General features: G+C 45.0%; 1 protein-coding gene across 1 annotated transcript in view; it reads left to right on the top strand.

The window, feature by feature from the left end:
• LOC138447628 (uncharacterized) overlaps positions 1 to 20,743 on the top strand; it is a 1,020,308-nt gene that overhangs the window by 211,521 nt on the left and 788,044 nt on the right. Inside the window, exon 7 of the mRNA XM_069603826.1 lies at positions 13,619 to 13,837. Within this exon, the coding sequence (XP_069459927.1) occupies positions 13,619 to 13,837 (219 nt within the window). The remainder of the gene's footprint in view (positions 1 to 13,618; positions 13,838 to 20,743) is intronic.

The following is a 20,743-nucleotide window of genomic DNA, read 5'->3' as shown; positions in this document are numbered from 1 at the left end:
TCTGTGAGCGTGTGCTTGTCTGCCCACCAGGTCGGACCTGGCGGGGGACCGGCACCTGCTCGCAGACCTCGATGGTAACACCGGTACCATTGTTAACAGTGCCGGTGCTACCGTCTTCCCCATTGTGCCCTATGGGGCTCAAATGGGAATGGGGAATATTTATTACTATCACCCGGCAAAGGGGAGTACCGGGTCCGCCGGGGCTGGAATGCCCCTTTATGTCCCCATTGCCGGGTGCTGGTAAAAAAACGACACCAGCGGCAGTCATGCCGGTTTTACCTGCACGGCTCCCGCCAGAGTCATAATGAGGCCCATTTTTGCTTTCTTCATGCAAAGGTGGAAACAGGTTTGGATGGCTACTGATTCCTGACATCAGAAACATTGAGTGCCCTGGTCCTCCCACTTTTAAAGCAGAACCAAACAAGGTACCCACGCTAAAGACAGTCCTGATTTCTGTCAATTATTTCAATTATATCTCCAGAGTAATGCAAAAGGAATGTGCTTAAAAAAGTCACATGAAAGAGACCAAAGAAGAAGTCATAGAGTACAGAAATTTAATAAACTAAACGCATTTTAGATTCACATCACTTTTAACACAAGTTACATAAAAATATTGAAAAAAAGGAGAACAGTATTCAACAAAACATTCACAATATATACATAAATTCACAAAATGGAGTGGATTCATTAAACGTAGTTAGGGTAGATTTCAACAACTTAATTGAGAAAAGATCCCAGTAGGAAGCAAATTGTTCATACAGAGTCAAAAATACCAGGGTGTATGAAAAGTTACCCTGATAAGTACAGAAAGATATTAGTCCATCAAATAATTGTAGTAGTTATCTGCAAACGTGTAGTGGGAGATCGTAGATACGTTCCCAAAAGGGTTCCAGGACAGGTGGGGAACAAAACACATGGATAACACGTTTCGGCGTGCCAAATAGGCATCGGTAGTTGAAGCCTTCCTCATGGCAGGAGTGGTGTAGTAGGGTTAGTTTCTCCCCTGTATATACATTGGGGACAGGGGGGATCCGTGATGCTGTCTTCCCGGATTATTAGGGTTCTAGCGATGGCTAGCGATGGTCTCAAGAGCAGTTATGTGGCCAAACAAATGACCAGTGACGGTGCTCTACATTGCTGTTGAGATAGTGCAGCAACTGGATGCGGTTTTTGAAAATGCAACTTCACTGGATGTGGTGCAGTCTGGGATAGATCTAGTTTACTTAAGCCAAAAAAACACAACAGCATACATTGTCCTACAGAAGCTCAAGAAGGCAGCTGCTTGTCTTGGGTAGAACCTGGAAGAAGTGAGTGGTCCTCCCACTTTGACATCTAGCTGAAGATTGGTTTACCTCCCAGCCAAAGCTAATTAATCTTAAGATATAAAGACATAGAAAAGGGCTCTAGAGTGCCATATGTAAGCCGCGTGATGCCAGCGGGTTCAATGCAGCTTTAGTGGTCGTTTACAAAATATACCAAAAATCCCTACTGTGCCAAATAATTTTACACATGAGACCATACTAATAGGTTATTATAATACTGTACAACTCTAATACATTGTAGCAAGTTTCACTTTAAACTAGTCGTTGCTATAACACATTTCCAATTACCAAGCTCACTAGAGCCCACAATGAAGATTGTGAACTCTATGCAAAACATATGTTGGCTAGGTCATGGTGGAAATGTGTTAAAGAAATGGCTAGTCTAAGGTGGACATGAAGTGACTTTGAGGTGTTCATTGCTAAATATGGGATTCAAATTGGAAATGTGTAATAGCAACAACTGGTTAAAAGTGAATATGTGCGAGAATTTATTTGAAAAACTTGAGTTATTAGAGTTGTACAGTATCATAAAACATGTCAGAAAATACGTACTTATTAGTATGGTCTCATGTGCAATATTATCTGGCTCAGTAGGGTTGTTTTTATATTTTGCATATTTGAGTAGGGATATCTTTACAGGCGGGGGCATCACAGACCAATGGCAGCCTTACAGTTAAAGAAAGAGCAGAATATAATTTATGTGCGCTATAAAATGAGTGCAAGAAGGATCCCTGTTAGGAACCTGAGTCATTGATGTGAGTGGTCGTTTGCTTTGGTTCCTTCCGTGGGGGCAGCTATATGACAAAGATGAGAAATGTCTGCTGTTGGCCGCAGGGTTGGATTGGCCCCCTCGGCCTTTCGGCCCGTGACTGGGCCGAAATCGTCCCTGGGGAGTGGGGGCCGGTTTCTGGCCATGCCTGGTGTGATGGGCGCACCCGTGCTTCGGGACGCTCCCTACTAATACATCCACGCATGCATACGCTGACACAAGCATCCACACGTCTGTATGTTCCAAGGTCCCGGCGGCAACTGCCGCATGGACCGTCTTTATTACGAACGAGCATGCGCGGCCAGAACGAGGCTTGCGCATGCGCACAGTCACCTAAAGACGTAACATCCCTTTTTTTCTTTAAACAAAATAATGCAATAAACAACAACTTGAACTTGCCCACCAGTGGGCTGCTGACCTGTGCCAATCTCGTGTTCAGTCTCCTGAGTCCAGGATGTAGTCCTTGAGCCGAACAGGTGGGTTGCGACTCTGTCACGTCGGATACCGCCTACAGCTCCTCGAGGTTTGTGGCGGGGTCTCTGCCACTGGTGGCGGATCTATCGCAGTGTCTCCTTCAGGACTCTCAACGTTGTCCTCTGGGGATGCATATTCCGTCAGTCCAGTCTCTCGGGGCTGGATGTCAACCTTTTTGAAGAATGACCTGTTTCGGTTGACAGTCCCCCTTTCGCTAGCCGCGGTTACCATCGACCCTTTCACATGGGTGACGGGCCAGGGTTGTGGTTCGTATGGCACCGACAGCTTCCCTTCAGGTCTGCGGTTTCGGACTAGCACAGAGTCTACCACGACTACTTCCCTGTCTTCCAATTCTCTCCTTCCGCTTTCCTTCTCGTTGTGGGCCTCGCGTTCTTGCCTCACTCGGTCATTGTCTATGACCCCCGGCTCATGGCCCTCCACTTCTGGGAGGAGTCCTCTTGGGCAGCGCCCAAACAAAGCTTCGGCTGGTGCAACCCCTGTCGACTAGTGAGGGGTTGTTCTGTACTCCCTGAGAAACTCGAAGAGGTTTCTCTTCAGTTCCCCTCCACCATTGGCTGCTATGCGGAAGACCTTGTTGAGCGTCCTCATGAGCCTCTGCGCCTCTCCATTTGCTCGGGGCCAGAGCGGTGAAACGTTCCGGTGCTGAATCCCTTTTTCCTTCATATACTGCGCAAACTGGCTTCCGGTGAAGGGCGGTCCATTGTCTGAACACAGGATTTCCGGGAAGCCGTGCGTGGCAAACATCTTTTCCAGGGCCAGGATTGTGTGGTCCCCTGCTGTTGAGTCGACTAACTCCACCTCTGGATACCTCGAGTATTGATCAACTACTGCCAAAAAGTACATGCCCCTCCCAGTTGACCCGAAGTCGGCGTGGACTGTGCCCCACGGCCTTTCGCTCCTCTCCATGGAGTTGATCAGTGGTGCTCTTTCAAGGGGGCTTGCTGCTTGACATGGCAGGCACCCCTTCACATGTGATTCAACTAGGCCTTGTAGGTCTGGGAACCATACTTTTGGTCGCAGTCTTGCCTTTGTTTTCGCCACCCCTTGGTGTCCAGTATGGGCCAGCTCCAGGACCCTGGCCCTTAGCGCCTGAGGTATGACTATCTGCCACCAACGCAGCAGCAGTCCATCATCCGAGATTGACAGTTCGTCACGGACTTTCCATAGTGCCTGAAAGTCCTTCTGGGCTCTGTCTTCCTGCCTGGTGTTGTTCTGCAGGACATCTCTCCATTCCCCGCTGCGAATTGTGGCCTGGATGATCTTAAACACCTCATCCCTGGATGACTCATGTGCCACAACCTCTCTGGCCAGGGCCACCGGCATCGCCCCTTCAACGATGTTGTGGATGAATTCTTGCCACTCCACCACCTCTCCTTGGCATGTCGTACAGTCCTTATTGGGGTGGCGGGACAGGTAGTCCGCTGGGTTGTTCCTCCCTGGCCTGTACACTAATTTGACGCCATATTCGATGAAAGCGAGCATCCACCACTCTATCCATGGAGGGGGCTTTGAGGACACACCCGCTAGGATGGGCAGGAGAGGTTTGTGGTCTGTTATGACAGTGACCGGCTTTCCGAGGATGTGTAAACGAAAATGCCTGCAGCCCCACAAGATCGCCAGCGCTTCCCTCTCAATCTGCGAGTAGCGTCTCTCTGTCTCCGTAAGTGCCTTACTCGCGTATGCAATGGGTAGCATTTCACCCCTGGCATCTGCCTGCATGAGAACTGCCCCTAGGCCCATGGGACTGGCATCTACGACAATCTCAGACTCTGCAGTGGGGTCAAAGTATGCCATCGTGTCCTGGTCGGATAGTGCTCTCTTGATCGCCAGAAACGTCTCCTGTTCACACTTGTCCCAGACCCACACAGTGTCATTCTTGGTCAGGGCCCGTAGGGGTTCAGAGAGAGACGCCAGTCCTTTGATGAATCTGCCACAATAATTCACCATCCCTAGAAAGCTCCGCACCTCCGTGGGCGACTGGGGTGCCGCTGCCTCTCGGATGTCCTTGATCTTTTCCGGGTCTGGAGACACTCCGCTCGCGTGGAAAATGAACCCAAAGAACCCAATACGGTCCCTGAAGAACTCGCATTTCTCCCGACGCAGGGTGAGTCCTAGGTCACTTAGCCTTTGCAGGGTTGCCTCCATCTGCTTCATGTGCTCAGCATGGGATGTGGCAAAAACGAGAATGTCATCACTCATATTAATAACACCCTTGAGTCCTGCCAGGGCACCCCTGAAGGCATTTTGGAAAACCTCTGTGGCAGAGGATACGCCAAAGCTGAGGCGCTTAAACTGGTACAGACCCTCGTGCGTGGTAAAGGTAGTAATGTACCTCGAGTCTGGGAGCAGTTCAAGCTGATGGTATCCTGCTCTCAGATCCAGCTTCGAGAATATCTTGGCCCCCTGCAGTTCGCCGATGATGTCATCTAGCGTGGGAGTTATGTGGCGTTCACGCTTAATGGCCACATTCGGAAGCCGCATGTCTACACAGATGCGTACTGCGCCAGGTTGTTTGGGCTTTGGCACTACAACGATGGATGAGACCCATGGAGTCGGCCCCTCCACCCTTTCGATGATATCCATTCTGATGAGTGCTTTGAGTTCATCTTCAACTTGGGAACGGAGGTGGAACAGAATCCGACGGTGTTTCAGCGCTGTTGGCTGGATGGTCTCATCTATGTGCAGCCGCACTGGTTCTGCCTTCAGCTTGCCGATCCCCTGGAATGTGCTAGCAAACTTCTCCAGAAGTATATCAATGTCACCTTGGTAAACCTCCAGTGCAAAGTGCCCAATGTCCAATGCTTCCGATGCAGCACAACATAACAGGGAACGTGGGCTGACGTCAGTGACAAAAAACCTTGCTTTGATCACTTTGCCTCCACGGGACACTGGGGCCACGAATACCCCCTTGATGGGTAAGGGGGTGTCACCTCCATACGTGAAAATCCTGGCTCTCGACTTGTCCAGGGGAGGTGGGCCTGGAATGGCCTCATAATGTTCTGTGGCCAGTACACACACCGAGGCTCCTGTGTCTATGAGCACTTGTGTGAGGGTCCCTTGAATGTCCACAACACACGTCGGTTGTCTGCGTTTCTTCGCCCCTGTAGCCAACTTTGAGATGAAGAAGGCTTCTTCATCTTCCTCTTCCTCCTCAGCTATGTTGAACCTCTGGGCATCTTGCTCCAGCGCGGCGACACTGCGTTGTCTCCTGAAACCGCCGCCTGACCTGGCTGGCCCTCTCTGCGTGGTAACCGGGGCAGCGGCCCGACACATTCTGGCATAGTGTCCCGGTGTTTTGCATCTCCCGCAGACTCTCGTTTTCACTGGACAGTCTTTTGAGTTGCGGCAAGTCATACCCACAGTACTGGCAGATGGTAGAGCCACCTTGCGGGGATGTCGCTTCCTGCCTCTTCTGGTTCCAACATGGTTTCGACTGAGGTTGTCTACCCACAGCAAAGACCTCCTCGTGTTTGCCCGGGCGTATTGCTGCATCCATTTTCGCCCCTCTACTTTCGGCGAGTTCGTACACCCTTCCATTGTCCAATATGTGTGCTAGAATCATGCCCGGCTCCCTCAGAATCTGCCTCCGCAGCTTGCCGGAGCTGCAGCCCTGAATCAGTTGATTGCGAACCATCAAATCTGCATCTGCCCATCTGCACGTGCTTGCTAGCTGTCTGAGGCGTGCGCAAAACTGATCTAACGACTCGTCGTCATGCTGCTTTTCTCCGCACATGACAAACCTGTCAAAGTCAACATTAGATAAGGGTATAAAGTGATCATGAAGTGCAGTTTTGACAGCAGTGTAGGTGGCTGCTGGTAAGGTGTACCTGCTGAATATAGCAGCGTTGCTACTGTCGCATCATCATCAGTTTCCCCTGTGTCAGCGAAGAACATGTCAAGTTTTTTGATCCATAGAAGCCATCTTGTGCCCAGTTTTGAAGGTGGGCCTGATGTGTCGAATTCTTGCATGGTTTGTAAGGAACCATGCTACCTTCTCACCACTCTTGTCGCTGCAGGAGCTTCTCCATCGCTGTCCACCATCTTCACAGGTCGCACAGGCACCTCAGTCCGTAGTAGAGGCCGCAAACCTGGCTGAAATTGGCTTTGACGTACCTGGACTCTTGGGCTGAGGTATTGTGGTGATGTCCTCTGGCTGCTGATAGCCTAAAACCTGTATGCCCAGGTCAGAAGTGCAGTCCTCACAACTGGGGGGGGGGGTGGGGCTGCAGGGTGTCCGAAAATTGAGGAATTGTTTCCCTCAGTATGCCGTACATACTGAAAACAAAATGGCCGCCATCACACGTGTGAAGTTCGTAACACACACGAAGAAGAAATGCTCATAACAACACGTTTATACGTGTCGCGCTTCTCTCTCCGCATCCCATCCTCGTCGCCAGTGTGATGGGCGCACCCGTGCCTCGGGCCGCTCTGTACTAATACATCCACGCATGCATACTCTGACACAAGCATCCACACGACTGTATGTTCCAAGGTCCCGGCGGCAACTGCCGCACGGAACGTCTTTATTACGAACGCGCATGCGTGGCCAGAACGAGGCTCGCGCATGCGCACAGTCACCTAAAGACGTAACACCCGGGCCGATTTAGACGAAAGAAAATTTAAAAAATAATAATAATCTTTTCAAAATGTATTATTCTTTTTTTTTCTTTCAAAAAGCCGTTCATCCTTCTTAGGCCGATAAATGAGTACCAACACAGGTTGTGTGATATTGTATGCATATTTGTTCTATAGAAAAGAGCTTAAGCGTAAGTGCTATACAATAACATATTATCATTTGGCCTTGGATTCACAGTAATTTAGTGTACTTAGGAACAATGCTATTTGCTGCCACTTCCTGTTTTTTCAAGGAGTGAAAGGTCGTGTTTCATCATTTCCCGGGATGTCACTTTGGGGTGGGGTCAAATGACATCACTTCTGGTGATGTCATCAGAGGTCAAGGGTCGTGAGGCGAGGGGTGGGACACTTTTTTTTGGGTGACCAGGCCTATTTCTTGTCCCAGTCCGACCCTGGTTGGCCGCTTTCTCCTCTCTGGCTTGAGTGATTTTCCTGACCTGCACCCTGAGTGCAACACTCACCCCACTTTCAACATGACCAAAAACACATGTTTGATTTGCCAGCCTACATATCCACTTGCATTACTCGCCCATCGTGCCTCTTTTCGTTACATGCTCTCAAGTGACAAATTGTTCCGCATAAGCTTTTTGCACATTCTCAATAAACAAAGAATGAACGAGCGGCTTTATCTATCAGAACAAGTTGTTTGTCACGTATGGCAGCCGTGCCTGTGCAATCACGGTGGTTGCTTCTGGGTTGGTGGGTATGACAATGCATGTGAGTTTGGACCTGGGCTGTGGCCTATTTTAATGGGTCTTCAGACATGTGTGCGGTGAGATTTTATATCTATTTACAAACGTAATCCTTTGTTTTCAGATCAGGTTACCTGAAAACCATTCATATGTGGTATTAACGTGCAGTGAGACATTTCTTTTAATGTAAGCTTATCGTGCTCGGATGCTAGTTCTATTAACGTAAATGTATTTACTTGGCATGTAGTGGGAACATCTGAGCATTTGAGACTTCTGCCTATGTTATAGTACAGCGTTTGTCATTAAAGTCGCCTCTGGGGGCTTTGTCACCTGCAGGTAAAAATGTGGCACGTGGAAGCGGAGCAGTGGTTGCAATTAGGTCATCTGTGTGAGGCAAGATGTGTGGCCAGGCCTGCATGTGGGTGGGAGTTTCATTTGTGTGTTGTGTGTTTAGTGTTTTGATGGGTCTTGATGTCCAGCACCTAACTACAGATTACAGTGAAGTGTCATGGGTGGCCCATAGACCTAGAGAGTTTATTGGGTGCTGTTTGTTGTGTGGCAATAGGCAGAAGGTGCATTTGTAGTTTTTAGTGGTGTTTCTTAGGGTAGCAGGTTGAGGGTTAGTTGCTGGCAATGCTTTATAAGTGAAAACCATATCTATTACAGCCAAGGTTTTGAACGCGGCATCATTAGCATTTTCGCGTCACTCTATCAAATGATGGTACTGCATGTTGATGTACAGGGTACCCGTATAAATGATCGAATGTAAAAAATCGTAAGGCGAAATGACCGAATTGTTTTACCTATATCTTTCGAAATGTTGGGTTGTTTTTGTTAAAATATAGGTGTGGGGTGCGGCAAGGTTATTAGTTAAGGTAGAGGGGTGGGAGGGTTGTGGGGTGGCTCCCCCTGCATTATTAGAAAAAAAACAATTCAGTAATTTATCCTATGATTTTTGACATTCATCATTTCATGGATATTCGATCTACAGCTGTTCCTGGGCAGGAGCTACTGCAGGGGAACCAGAAGCTACCAGAGATGCTTCTTTTAAATTTGCATCCATTTTGTATGAACAATATGGCCTAATCACAAGTTGGGCGGGGTGGTAAAAATGCAACAGTAACACTATAACTGCCTCATTACTGCTCCGCCCAATCCTGAGTTTGGGCAAAAAGTTGGAGATTTACCTCCAGCTTTTAGCTGGAGGTAAATCTTGCTAATTTCCACTCATTTAAGGTGCTATTACCACAGCGCTATTACTGCACTGCTGTTAGCGCTGCTGTAATAGCACCCAAAATGCCCCATTGGGTCCAACAGATCCAATGGGAATAGGGATTTACCCCCCACAACTCGTGATCCGCCGCTAATAGTGCTGACCGAGTTGCAGTAACGCTCTATGCGTTGGGCGGTATCCCGGCAGATTTACTGAGAAGTGGCCCGCTCAATGAACTACAGGTGTCCGAGCAAATAGAGCAAATATATGTGAGAAATTCATTTTGAGGAGTGGTGCCTCGATTGTGTTTTTATAAAGCACCTGGTTCTTAAGAGAGAGCATGCTAAGGAGGCAGGGTGTTCTAAGATGGGAGTAGCAAGAGGTGATGCCAAAGAGTACAGCTGCAAGGTCGAAGGGGCTATCTGGAGCTGCCAAATTGTCTGGTCTCTTAAGGAAGCCATTGTATTACCAAGCTGGGTTGACCTTGTTGTTCACAGTCACTCCCTAATTGGGTCCTCTCAGGGGTATGCACATAGTCCATTATTGCAACAATTTACATGAACAATTTACATGAACATAGAACCAATAGTACTTTGAGGTGTATAACTGCACATGGATTTGTAATTATTAAGTGAAGCATTTTAGACATTTTAGAAGCATTTTAGACATCGATGTAGATTGATTTTAGTGATTCTGCTTATGTTAATATTGTGACGTTTGTGTGACATTCTTCATGCTCTTTTTAGGCTGATTTAATATAATTAGCTGTATGCGCGTTGTGCTACGAAATACCTGAGAGCTTGTGTGGTCGGGGCTTACTTCATTGCCTGCACGTTTTACTCATGAGGAGTAGTTTCTCTCCCTGCTACAACTCCCAAGGTATGTGCGATGCTCACCCGACTGATGACAGCGGGGCACGCCGCAGGCTATAACTGGACCGCGTCGGCCTGTTTTAGCCTGTTCTGGGCTGTATCGGCAGTCGGCAGGAGATGTTGCCAGTTTTACTCGTGTGCTCTTCCCCGATGTCCGGTGGATCTTGAGATTGTTTTTCAGCTCCAGTATTTCTACCTCAAGGTAACTGTCTGTTTCCATTTCCTTCCCACTCTCCCCCTCCCTTCCTTATCTCTGTCTTAGCACTTGCACTATCTGAAATGTCGTCAGGTCGAATACGGTAGTCGCTGTCTGTTTCCATTTCCTTCCCACTCTCCCCCTCCCTCCCTTATCTATGTCTTAGCTCTTGCACTATCTGAAATGTCGTCAGGCCGAGTACGTTAGTTAATTTCATCCTTACTCTTCATGGCCTGTAAGAATGTCGTTGTATTTTCCCTCAATAGGGCGGAAAAAAGAGGGCGTTTCATTGCAGTAATTCACGAGACCGCTCTGCATATTTCACACCTAACCACCCTCGACTGGGCCGATGGTGCCCAAGTCGGGTATTTTACATTCAATATATCCTCTAGAGCTGCTATACATATTGTTCTTGGCTACAGACCCGCTGGTCCGTGCAAATCATTCTTGGACAATCTGGACTCTTTTTTCTGGTTAGTGAAGGAAGTAAGCATAAGGATCTTATGCTACTGGGTGACTGGAATATCTGGTTGGACGGTCTTACTAAACCAGACTCCAGAGAGTTGTGGGACCTTCTGGAAAACCACGGTCTCCACCCTTTGGGGACGCATTCTTCCCACTTAAAGGGACACTGTTTGGATGTGATTATAAATAGAGGGACTTATGCCTCATTGAAGGAAACTCGGCCATTTCATTGGTCTGACCATTTTGTACACTTTCTTTCACTAACTTCGCATAATGGGGATAGGGCTAGCTTTAAGGATAGACCTATCACTTATACTCGGAAGATCAAGAATCTGGACAATATTACAGGTGAGGAAATCAAGAGAGCACTGGGTATTATCGACCTACAGCTCTCTACTGATGATTTCTTTGATTCAGGAACCACCAACCTGGATGATGTATGTTCCAAGACGCCCCCTAAGAAAATTAAACAAATTAGAATTTCTAAACCATGGTTTACGCCGAATTTGATCCCATTAGGTAAATCAGTCAGTAAGAACGATCGCCAATGGCGTGAAGGACAAACATCAGAGAATGCATAAAGAGCTAAGACTGCGCTGAGAGAGTATAAACAGGTGATTTTTCAAGCCAAAAAAGAGTTTCTAGGGAAAAAGTTGAAGGCAGCTAGTAACCTCCATAGGGAGCTATTCTACATTGTATCTAAATTTTGTAATCCAGCTTGCAAATCTACACCGATCGAATCTTCGCACATGCAGGCAAATCTATTTAAAACATTTTTTATCGATAAAATGTAAGGCATTAAGGTCGGATGTTGCCAAAAAAACTCAGGCCATAAGGATCTCACCTGGTGAACCCCCCGCAATCAATGTACAGTAGACCCTAATGATCTAATACAGCAGAATAGTCGACTAACATTTGATTTTCAACCAGTTGATGAAAAAGAGATTCATCATTTGCTGGATACACTCAAGCCTGCAAATGACCCCCTTTTTGTTCTTCCTGCCTATGTGGCTAAGCTTCTGGCTTCCGACCTGACGCCATTTGTAACTAAATTTGTTAATGGATCCTATCCCAGGGGATGGTACCCCTCAGCTTGAAACATGCAATAGTCACATCATTATTAAAGAAACCCACTCTGGACTCTGAAATCCTCCAGAACTTTCGCCCAATAGCAGGACTTCTGAGGCCCGCTTAAATTCTACAAAAGGTAGTTATTGGCCAACTGCAGGAGTTTGTAGAGAGGAAAATGTTATTGGACAAATTCCAATCCAGGTTCAGACCTATGTTTGGAACAGAAACAGCCCTTGTGGTCGTACAGGATGACCTGCTGAGGGCCGCAGATCAGGGTGAGCTGTCCTTGTTGGTGATGCTGGACCTGTCCGCGGCCTTTGATATGGTCAACCACACTACCCTTTTGGGTCGATTACAAGAGGTGGGAAGGGTATCAGAACATGTCATGCGCTGGTTCAGATCATTTTTGACAAACCGCTACCAGCAAGTAGGGTTGGAAGGTTTCCTGTCAGATGCTATCAGATTGATTTGTGGTGTGTCGCAGGGGCCCTCACTGTCACCATTACTTTTTAACTTGTGCATTCGACCCCTCCTAGGGATCGTGAGGCGTCATGGAGTGAATTTTCATTCCTAAGCAGATAACACTCAGATCTTTTTCAGAGTTTCAAATGCTAAGACTGCAAAAAGCTCATAATGCCACAATAAGAACCATTTTTGGCTTAGGTTGACGCGCACGTGTCACCAACATGGCGCATGCTACACTGATTGGCAGTGGAAGACTGGATTAGATTCAAAGTGGCGTGCCTAGTCTTCAAGTGTATTAACGGCCTTGCCCCAGAATATCTAAGAGATCTGATCCAACCATATCAATCTCCAAGATATTTACGTTCTAATGACCAGTATCTTCTGGTTATCCCATGCTCTGTATACAGCTCAAGGGCAGACAGAAGATTTGCTGTGTCTGGGCCACAATTATGGAATCCTCTTCCATTGTAAATTAGGACTCTCCAGTCATTACTGCAATTTCGGAGGGCACTAAACACATTTTTATTTAGATAGGCTGGTCTTCTTGTTTTGTGCTGAGCTGCTCCACTCTTTGGATTCCAATCTAATTCCTGTTCCTTTGATTGTTACATCTCTGCCTCTATACGGTTTGTTCTGCCATGTGCGCGGTGTACATTTAAAAATCAACAAATCAAATCAATTACATCACAGTGTTTTCGGCTAACTGCACGCTCAATTTATCTTATAAGGGGTTGTATTTAGATATGCTTGACCAATCGGTTAATGAACTATAGGGGATATTAAGATTTTTGTATAGGTGTTAGCCAATGGGGAACATGCAATTATGTTGTATTGAAATATGTTTTGCTTATGTTAAGTTGCGGTGTCCTGCTTTAAAAGATGTACCTTGAAAAGGTTGTGTCGAGCGTGGTTTCAGTTTTCACTTCTCCTGGACTGACTGACACGCCCAACCGTATCTGCATGTTATAAGTACTTTGTTTTTCTTGCAACGGGTGCACTTATTATTGACCCCCTTTGGAGTTATTTGTATTGATCGGTTTTGGGGATTATCTTACATCGTCAGTCAGTATTTCAAAATACAGTTTCATAAAACTGAGAAACAAAAACACAATATACAAAACGAACACAGCATTTGAAACGTTAAAACTTTCAAAGCAATAGAGCATTTTCAATAAAACGATAAATAGAGTGAGCCACGCTCTTACAGGGCAATGAGAACAAATGCAGCTTGACCTCATTTAGTGTTCTTACATTGTACAACCTAAAACCTGGAACAAGAAACTTTCTTCTTACATCATGCAAGATGGGGCAAAAGAATAGAACGTGTCAAATCATTCACATTCAATCATTTCTCTGTACATAACCTTCTTTTCCTCATGACAGACCTGTTTTACATTCATTGTCCTTTTTCTATAACAAACAGGCACTGGAAAACGCAGCACGGACTTGCCTCGAGATGAGCGAGCGGTTTCTGTGGAAAGTAGCCAACATTCACATCCCAGACATAGCACCGTGGGGCATGTCCACATTTCATGTAAAGCGGACAGTCTCAGACGTGGCTGATCATTTTGAAAGGGAACATCCTTCTCCAATGATAAAGAGGATACTGTACCACCTACAGCCAAGTCATATCCCTTCACTGGTAAGGAATGTCAAAATAAATTAGTTCAGTGTTTGCTCTCCACTTTTCTCTGAACTTTTTTGGCTTCACTATTGGAGTTTAAATGCACCCTTCCACGAATATTTTATTTTTTAAATGTTGAAGTAATTACCAGTTATACCGCAGAGAACAGTATATTAAATCCTCCATTTGTCATGGTAGGGGAGACCTTTGTTAGACAATCTTTCCCAACCTCTGTTTGTTTACAAAATGCAAGATTGCACCACAGGATTGCAGTTGTATCAATGTTAAACAGTGAGGATAGATAAGAATGTAAAGTGAGAGTACATTATTCCCTATGTTATAAGGTTAGGTGTAAAATAATGTTACAGGGAGTAGAACAATATTTTCTATTCTCAATGGGGCTATTTGTTATAAGTAAATATATATTTTAACTCCAAAATCCTGAAACGAAGATCTCTTTGTAAAATGTAGTTCTTCAAACATAGTCAAACATGCACATTAAAAACATGCAATTTTACCTTACAGTTCCTTATCAGATCAGGCAGTAATATTAGTTGAACAGATTACTGTGCCACTGCTCTGCTGGTACCACTGATCAGATCAGATCTGATCAGATCTGTAAAGGTGTGTATTGGGAGTTTTTGCCTATTTTGGCTGTTATGTTGTTCATCTGAGCACAACAATATGCTACTTCACCCCTGCACACTCACACCCACCCAACATCACTCTTTCCTCACCTCACCCACCCTCACCCACTGTAGCTTTCTCGCTCACACCCACCTGTAATTCATTTCCTCATATCCTGCTTGTCAGAGCTTAACCCCCACCTCAGATGCAGTCAAGACACCTGCCTGGGGATATAGTAGGATTTGCTACAGAGAATACTTAATAAAAAAGCTCCAAAGGGAGTTTAATCTATGCGCTTATCACAAGCATCTGACAAGTTTAATATTAGACAGCAAAATTGTCAACCGAATATATTGGACGCAATTATGTTTAGCCTAGTGTAAATGATTATTAATGAGATGGATTTTCAGAACCACCCTAGTTGATGAACAGATTAACTGACACTTTTTGCTAGCCAAACTAGATCAAGGTAAGCATAGTATCAGCAGTAAGCTTCAGGGGATGATGTGGGGTGATGCAGTAGTACAGTTAACCCAACGTAGAGCACTAACATTCCTCAAGTAACACTGGATTACACAAACACTAATTTATTAGGATGTTTCATCTTAAAGCAGGTAAAGTTTAATGTATGTTTTTATCCCTAAATCACCCAATAAGCACACATATATGTATCTATTACAGGGCCTGCGGTAGCGGCCTTTTAGTTATGGTTAAGTCGCTCAACTCATAGGAAGACCACTTTTTGGGCGGCTCATAACTTCGCTCCCCCTGGACGAATCCTTACCAAACCTTGCAAAAAAAGGGTATGGCCTGGTCTGAATATTCTTGGCAAATTTGGTGACGTTTCGGTAAGGGGGGCAAAGTTATCGGGGACCCAGTTTTTTATTTTCCATAGACGCAATGGAAATAAAATTCTGCTCACGCCTAGAGCCCAAATTGCTGGACGGATTTTCATCAAATGCGGCATGAGCAGTGGTTTGGTCCTGAAATCGTGCTTTTGGAAATTTGGTGCAAATCCACCCAGTAGTTTTCTTTAAAATGGGCGAAATGTAGGTACAAAAACGTGTGTGACATCTGGGTTTGATCCACAGACTCATTTCCCTGTTTGCTCTGTGGACAGGCCTCGGATTGGCCCATGGGGCGGCATGATGTCTGCGTACACCTGATGCGCCCGCTGATTGGTTGATGAAAAGTGTGAGGTGCATCATATTTTTCTGAAACGCCCGCCATTTTCTATCCGCGGGCAGGTGCGGTTGTCCGTGGACAGTGCGATGGGCAACAGGGCTGGGAAACATATTTTGGGTTATAAATCTATACAGCATTACCAAAATATACTAAATGTACATCTGTTGGCATATTGAAACTGTGTTCCATTTCACAAATAGCATTGTAGCACTATGGATGTAGTTAGATACCAGTTGGCGTATTCTAACTGGTTATAGTTTTAAAGTTCAGAAGGGTATTTTTTGAAGCAGTTACATACCTGTTTTACAGGTCAGTGACTACATTTTGGATTAAGGAATATTAAGTAGGCAATTGTTAGATTTGCTGGTAATCTATGTTTTAGAGTCATTGAAGTGTCATTGCATTCAAACCAACTACATCTTTTTTAAATGTATGCAGTATAGTGACCTGCACTGGTTGTGGCACCAGTGTGGTATATTATGCCTACTGTTGTGAAGGTTTTCTTGCCAAGAGATACTTGCCGATGGGTGAAGCTAGTAAGTTGAAGTTGTTTTTGGTACCATCTACGTTGTACCTTAAAAGCGTTACTATTACATATTGGCTATGTGAGTTTATGTGTAAGGTGGAACGATTGTCTGAATTGCAAACAGTGCATAATATGCCATGATTTGCATTTTACACCAGCTGATGAAATCCAATGGATTCACAATTAGGTATAGATACGTACACAAATCGTTCGTTAAGGACCTGCTCTTGTGCAACATGGTTGCAGAGAGTGCATGTATGCTTCCACGTGTATGAAATGTGGAAAATTTCATGTATAGGTATATTTTAGCTTTCTATTACTTGCAGTAAGTACATTAGAAATTATTGAAGCTCTTCCTGTGGTGCAATTCTTGCCTTATTCATGAGACACTGTAAGTGTTGGCAGGAATATTTGTTGCAGTTCTATGAAGGATGAGCATTTGCAAACACAACTAGTCTGAGCCGTTCAAGTAAATGTTTTGAACAATTGGTGGTAATTGGAATAGAAGATTGATTGCAACATTTGCATAGCAATTTACACCAGTTGTGTTGGAAAATTTAAATAGACCGGAGAGTTCGGTCTCTGTGTCATTTGCTGGACCTCCACTGTTTCTTTAGAAGACATATTTCTCTTTGTTTCTGCTGATGGATGTTCACCTGCTTTTGCACTAGATAGTTTTGTGGTTGTACTACTTGATGGAGTAGCAGTTGTTTTTAGTTTCTTTGGTGGTAGTGTTGGGAGATCTCTTATAAGTTCTGTTTGCATTATCTTTCTTTAAAAAGTTTACCCTTTTCAGGAACAGGGTACATATCGCGATGGGTGTATAGAGTGCACGTAGTCTGTTGTACTCTACGATGCAAGGAATGTCAGCCTTGACTTTGTTTGCATCAAAATTGACTAGAAATAGTCTTTCGAGTGTACGTAGACATGACAGTGCTACCTTCTTTAAAGACTGTACTGCCAATGTCCACCAATGCCTGATCTAGGGTTAGACCTTGTGCTTTGTGAATAGTGCGGCATATGCAAGAGACAGAGAGAATTGCTCTCTGCGTACATGCATGTCTTTGAAAAGAAGGAATCGTGCTGTTGAGCATCCTATCCTTTTAACTTCAGAAAGTTTGTCAAAATGGATTTGAAAAATTAAATGTGATACGCCTGGAAGCCTACAACTTTACCAATTGCTCCATTGACTAAACCTTGCTCCACGTAAAGGTTACGCTTCAGAATTACTCTGCAGTTGAAACACAATGGGCCTCATTACGGGTTTGGAGGTAGCCATGCCGTTCTTACCGGCATGGCTACCCCCAAACCGGGTACCAGGTTCGGGTCCCAAAAATAGGGAATTACCGGGCCATGCTGACTTTTGCGGGCCTGGTAATTCCCATTCTCGGGACCCGGACTCGGTACATCCCCATTCCCTTTGAGCCCCCATAGGGCTCAATGGGAATGGGGAGAATTCTAACAATTAATGACAGGCCTTTTGTTAGCATCCTGGTCTGCTAGCGCATCCCCCTCTGCACGTCTGGTCTGGCCAGGCAATCAGAGCGGGCACCGCTGCAGACCTCGTAATGTGGTGGCCTGGAATGAACGGTGCCGGTCCCTTAACGGCAACCTCGTAATGAGGCCCAATGTTAACATTTTTTCAAACTGACCACAAAAGTGATGGGTGGAAGGTATCAAATGAATCTAAACCACTGGAAATTGCTCTGGGCAACCTTCCACACCACCGTTTTTTAGCCCGTCTGCGCCATTGCAAAAGGGGACCAGCCATGTGCAAATCAGTCAGCAGCTGCCGCCACCGAAGGTAGCAGCCCAGCCTGAACTGCTAGGCCAGGTCCCCTCTGCACAGAAAACCAAGCAACCCCAGACATGTTTCAGCCTTGTTGGACCTCCTCAGTGAGGTGCAGCCTGGTTCCCTGTGGCGCAGCGAGCAAGGGACCCACGTCTGGCCATACCCTCTCTCACAAGGAGAAACAAAAGTGATGGGTGGAAGGTTTCGAATGAATCTAAACCACTGGCAATTGCTCTGGGCAACCTTCCACACCACCGTTTTTTAGCCCGTCTGCGCCATTGCAAAAGTGGACCAGCCATGTGCAAATCAGTCAGCAGCTGCCGCCACCGAAGGTAGCAGCCCAGCCCGAACTGCTAGGCCAGGTCCCCTCTGCACAGAAAACCAAGCAACCCCAGACATGTTTCGGCCTTGTCGGACCTCCTCAGTGAGGTGCAGCCTGGTTCCCTGTGGCGCAGCGAGCAAGGGACCCACGTCTGGGCATACCCTCTCTCACAAGGAGAAACAAACTGACCACAAAAGTGATGGGTGGAAGGTTTCGAATGAATCTAAACCACTGGCAATTGCTCTGGGCAACCTTCCACACCACCGTTTTTTAGCCCGTCTGCGCCATCACCTCTTTAGATTCATTCTAAACCTTCCAGCCATCACCTCTTTGTTTTAACATTTTTTCAAAACCAGCTTTGTTGGAGATACATTTCTCTAAGATATTTAGTTGTGCTGTTGCTTGTTGACACATAGGGAGTGCCATGCTGTGCACTTCCAGTTTGTCTGTGGAGCTGAAATACACTATTGGTTGCATTTCTTTTTTTTTAACATTGTCTCATTAAATTGCGCACAGCTTGCTAGGTTTGGCATTAAGGACATACATTTTATATTTTTTTGTGCACATTTTTCCAAGACATCAGGAGCCGATGTGTCATGCCCATATAGCTCATGGATCAGTCTACTATTTAAGATGGATTGTGCATCTTTAGAAAGAAGACCAGTCCTAATGCTTTTTAAAATGTTAGCATAGGTGAGGTCTGCAGACTGACGCGTGTTTAGTTCTACGTATTTGAAATGTTGCCAGAGATTTACATTTCCTATGCTGCCAAGTGTGTTGTGGCATTGTTTGTGTCCTAAGGTTTTAAAAATAGGATCACCTTTCACTGGTGTTAATTGTAGGAGATCTCCAAAAACAATAACGTGTTTTCCTCCAAAGAGTTCTTTGTAGTCCATTTTAAGGACTTCTTGTAATCTGATCTGAGTTGAATTAAAGCTAACATTAGGTTGGAGACCATGCTTGCCACATCTATTAGAAGCATTTTCATTTGTTTCAGAATTCTGCGTAGTTCAGTAGCAGCTTCTGTTGATTGTTTGCAGTACTCTAATTTGTTTTGGTGTTCTAATGGAAGGAGTAGTAGTCGGTGTAAAGTAACACCTCCTATGTTGTAGGCAGCTAAACCTGTGGGGGCTGTTACAACAGCTGAAAGGTTGTTGTTTGTTAACTTTTGTAGGAATTTGCTGATTATTTTTATTAAGAATGTTTTGCCTGAACCAGCTTCACCACTTACATAGAGGAGCACAGGTTTATAATTTTGACAGCCACAAGTTTTACTTTCAAGCTGCAAACCATGTTCAATTTCTTTCGTCACTTCTAGGAAAATGCTAAGTAGCTCATAATTTAGTTGCGATTTCAGCAGTGCCAAGTTTTCTTTTGATTGCTCATGATACATGGTGCTTTCTACTTCAGTCATGGCTAATTCTGCTTTACTATGAGTGGCTCTCCAAGTGGTTCTTGGCTTCCTGTAACAGAAGGTTGACTCCACTCATGAGTGTCTTCATTTAGTTCTGCTTCTTCCTCTTGTTAGCTTTCATTGCCCAACATGTTTTTGTATTGCTTGAAATTGATATTTGTTATACTACTTTTATTTGCATTGAATGCAGCTTCAAATAAATGAGTCATGGGTGTCTAATAAATCTTCTTCTTTTCTCCATGGTTTAAAAAGTTGGAGTAGGGACATGTAGTAAAGTTCTCTATGTTGAAGAGTTCTAAAGGATAACTTCATATGATTAATTAGGCTGGGTTTGGTAATTTTGATGAGACTCCCTTCACAATTTGATACCATGTATTTTCCACCTTTTTCATCTGGTTTAACGTTATTCGTGTAGGAGAAATTTTGGGCTATGTGGTATAGGCACATGCTTTCCAGAGCAGTACTTATATTTGGGTAGTATGTGTCTAATACATTGTTTTTCAAAATGTCCTGGCTGTTGGGATCATTTTTGGCTGTTGTTTTTTATGTCTTACGATTCGAGCTCTCTTTTTCTGGATGCAGCAGGACCAAGGCTTAGCCAGACTATGTGTTGCGATTTGCCTTATAAGACTGTGCCTGATAAACGGTCTGCTGCTTCATAGCATCCGCATTCTCTATGGGAGAGCATTTTTATGCCATAACTGTACAATTCTTGTGACATTTTTTTGCCAGATAGTATGTCATCCCAGAGGTTTTCTAGCTCGGTTTTCTCAGCTTTGGTTAGGTAGGCTGTGACATATCTTGCAACAGCAATGGAATTGTCTGCAAAATAATCTATATCTATGCTTGCATTCCACATGAGGGCAATCATTGCATTGTAATCATTGATGTACTTTGAATCTTTGTTTCTTTTAATGCAGTATGTGTTTTAGGCGATTTGCCTTTCACACTGTGTCTAACTGAAGACATGAAGCTGTTTACTTGTCCCGTTGCTGAAACTGGTCTAGGGAAACCAAAGTGGCATTTGGTATAGTATTTACCTTTATTTTTATATCTGC

Source organism: Ambystoma mexicanum, chromosome 3q (assembly GCF_040938575.1).
Source record: "Ambystoma mexicanum isolate Mex_15411 chromosome 3q, UKY_AmexF1_1, whole genome shotgun sequence".
Lineage (NCBI taxonomy): Eukaryota > Metazoa > Chordata > Amphibia > Caudata > Ambystomatidae > Ambystoma > Ambystoma mexicanum.
Note: the sequence above shows the minus strand (reverse complement) of the source record. Positions and strands in the feature narration are given on the sequence as shown.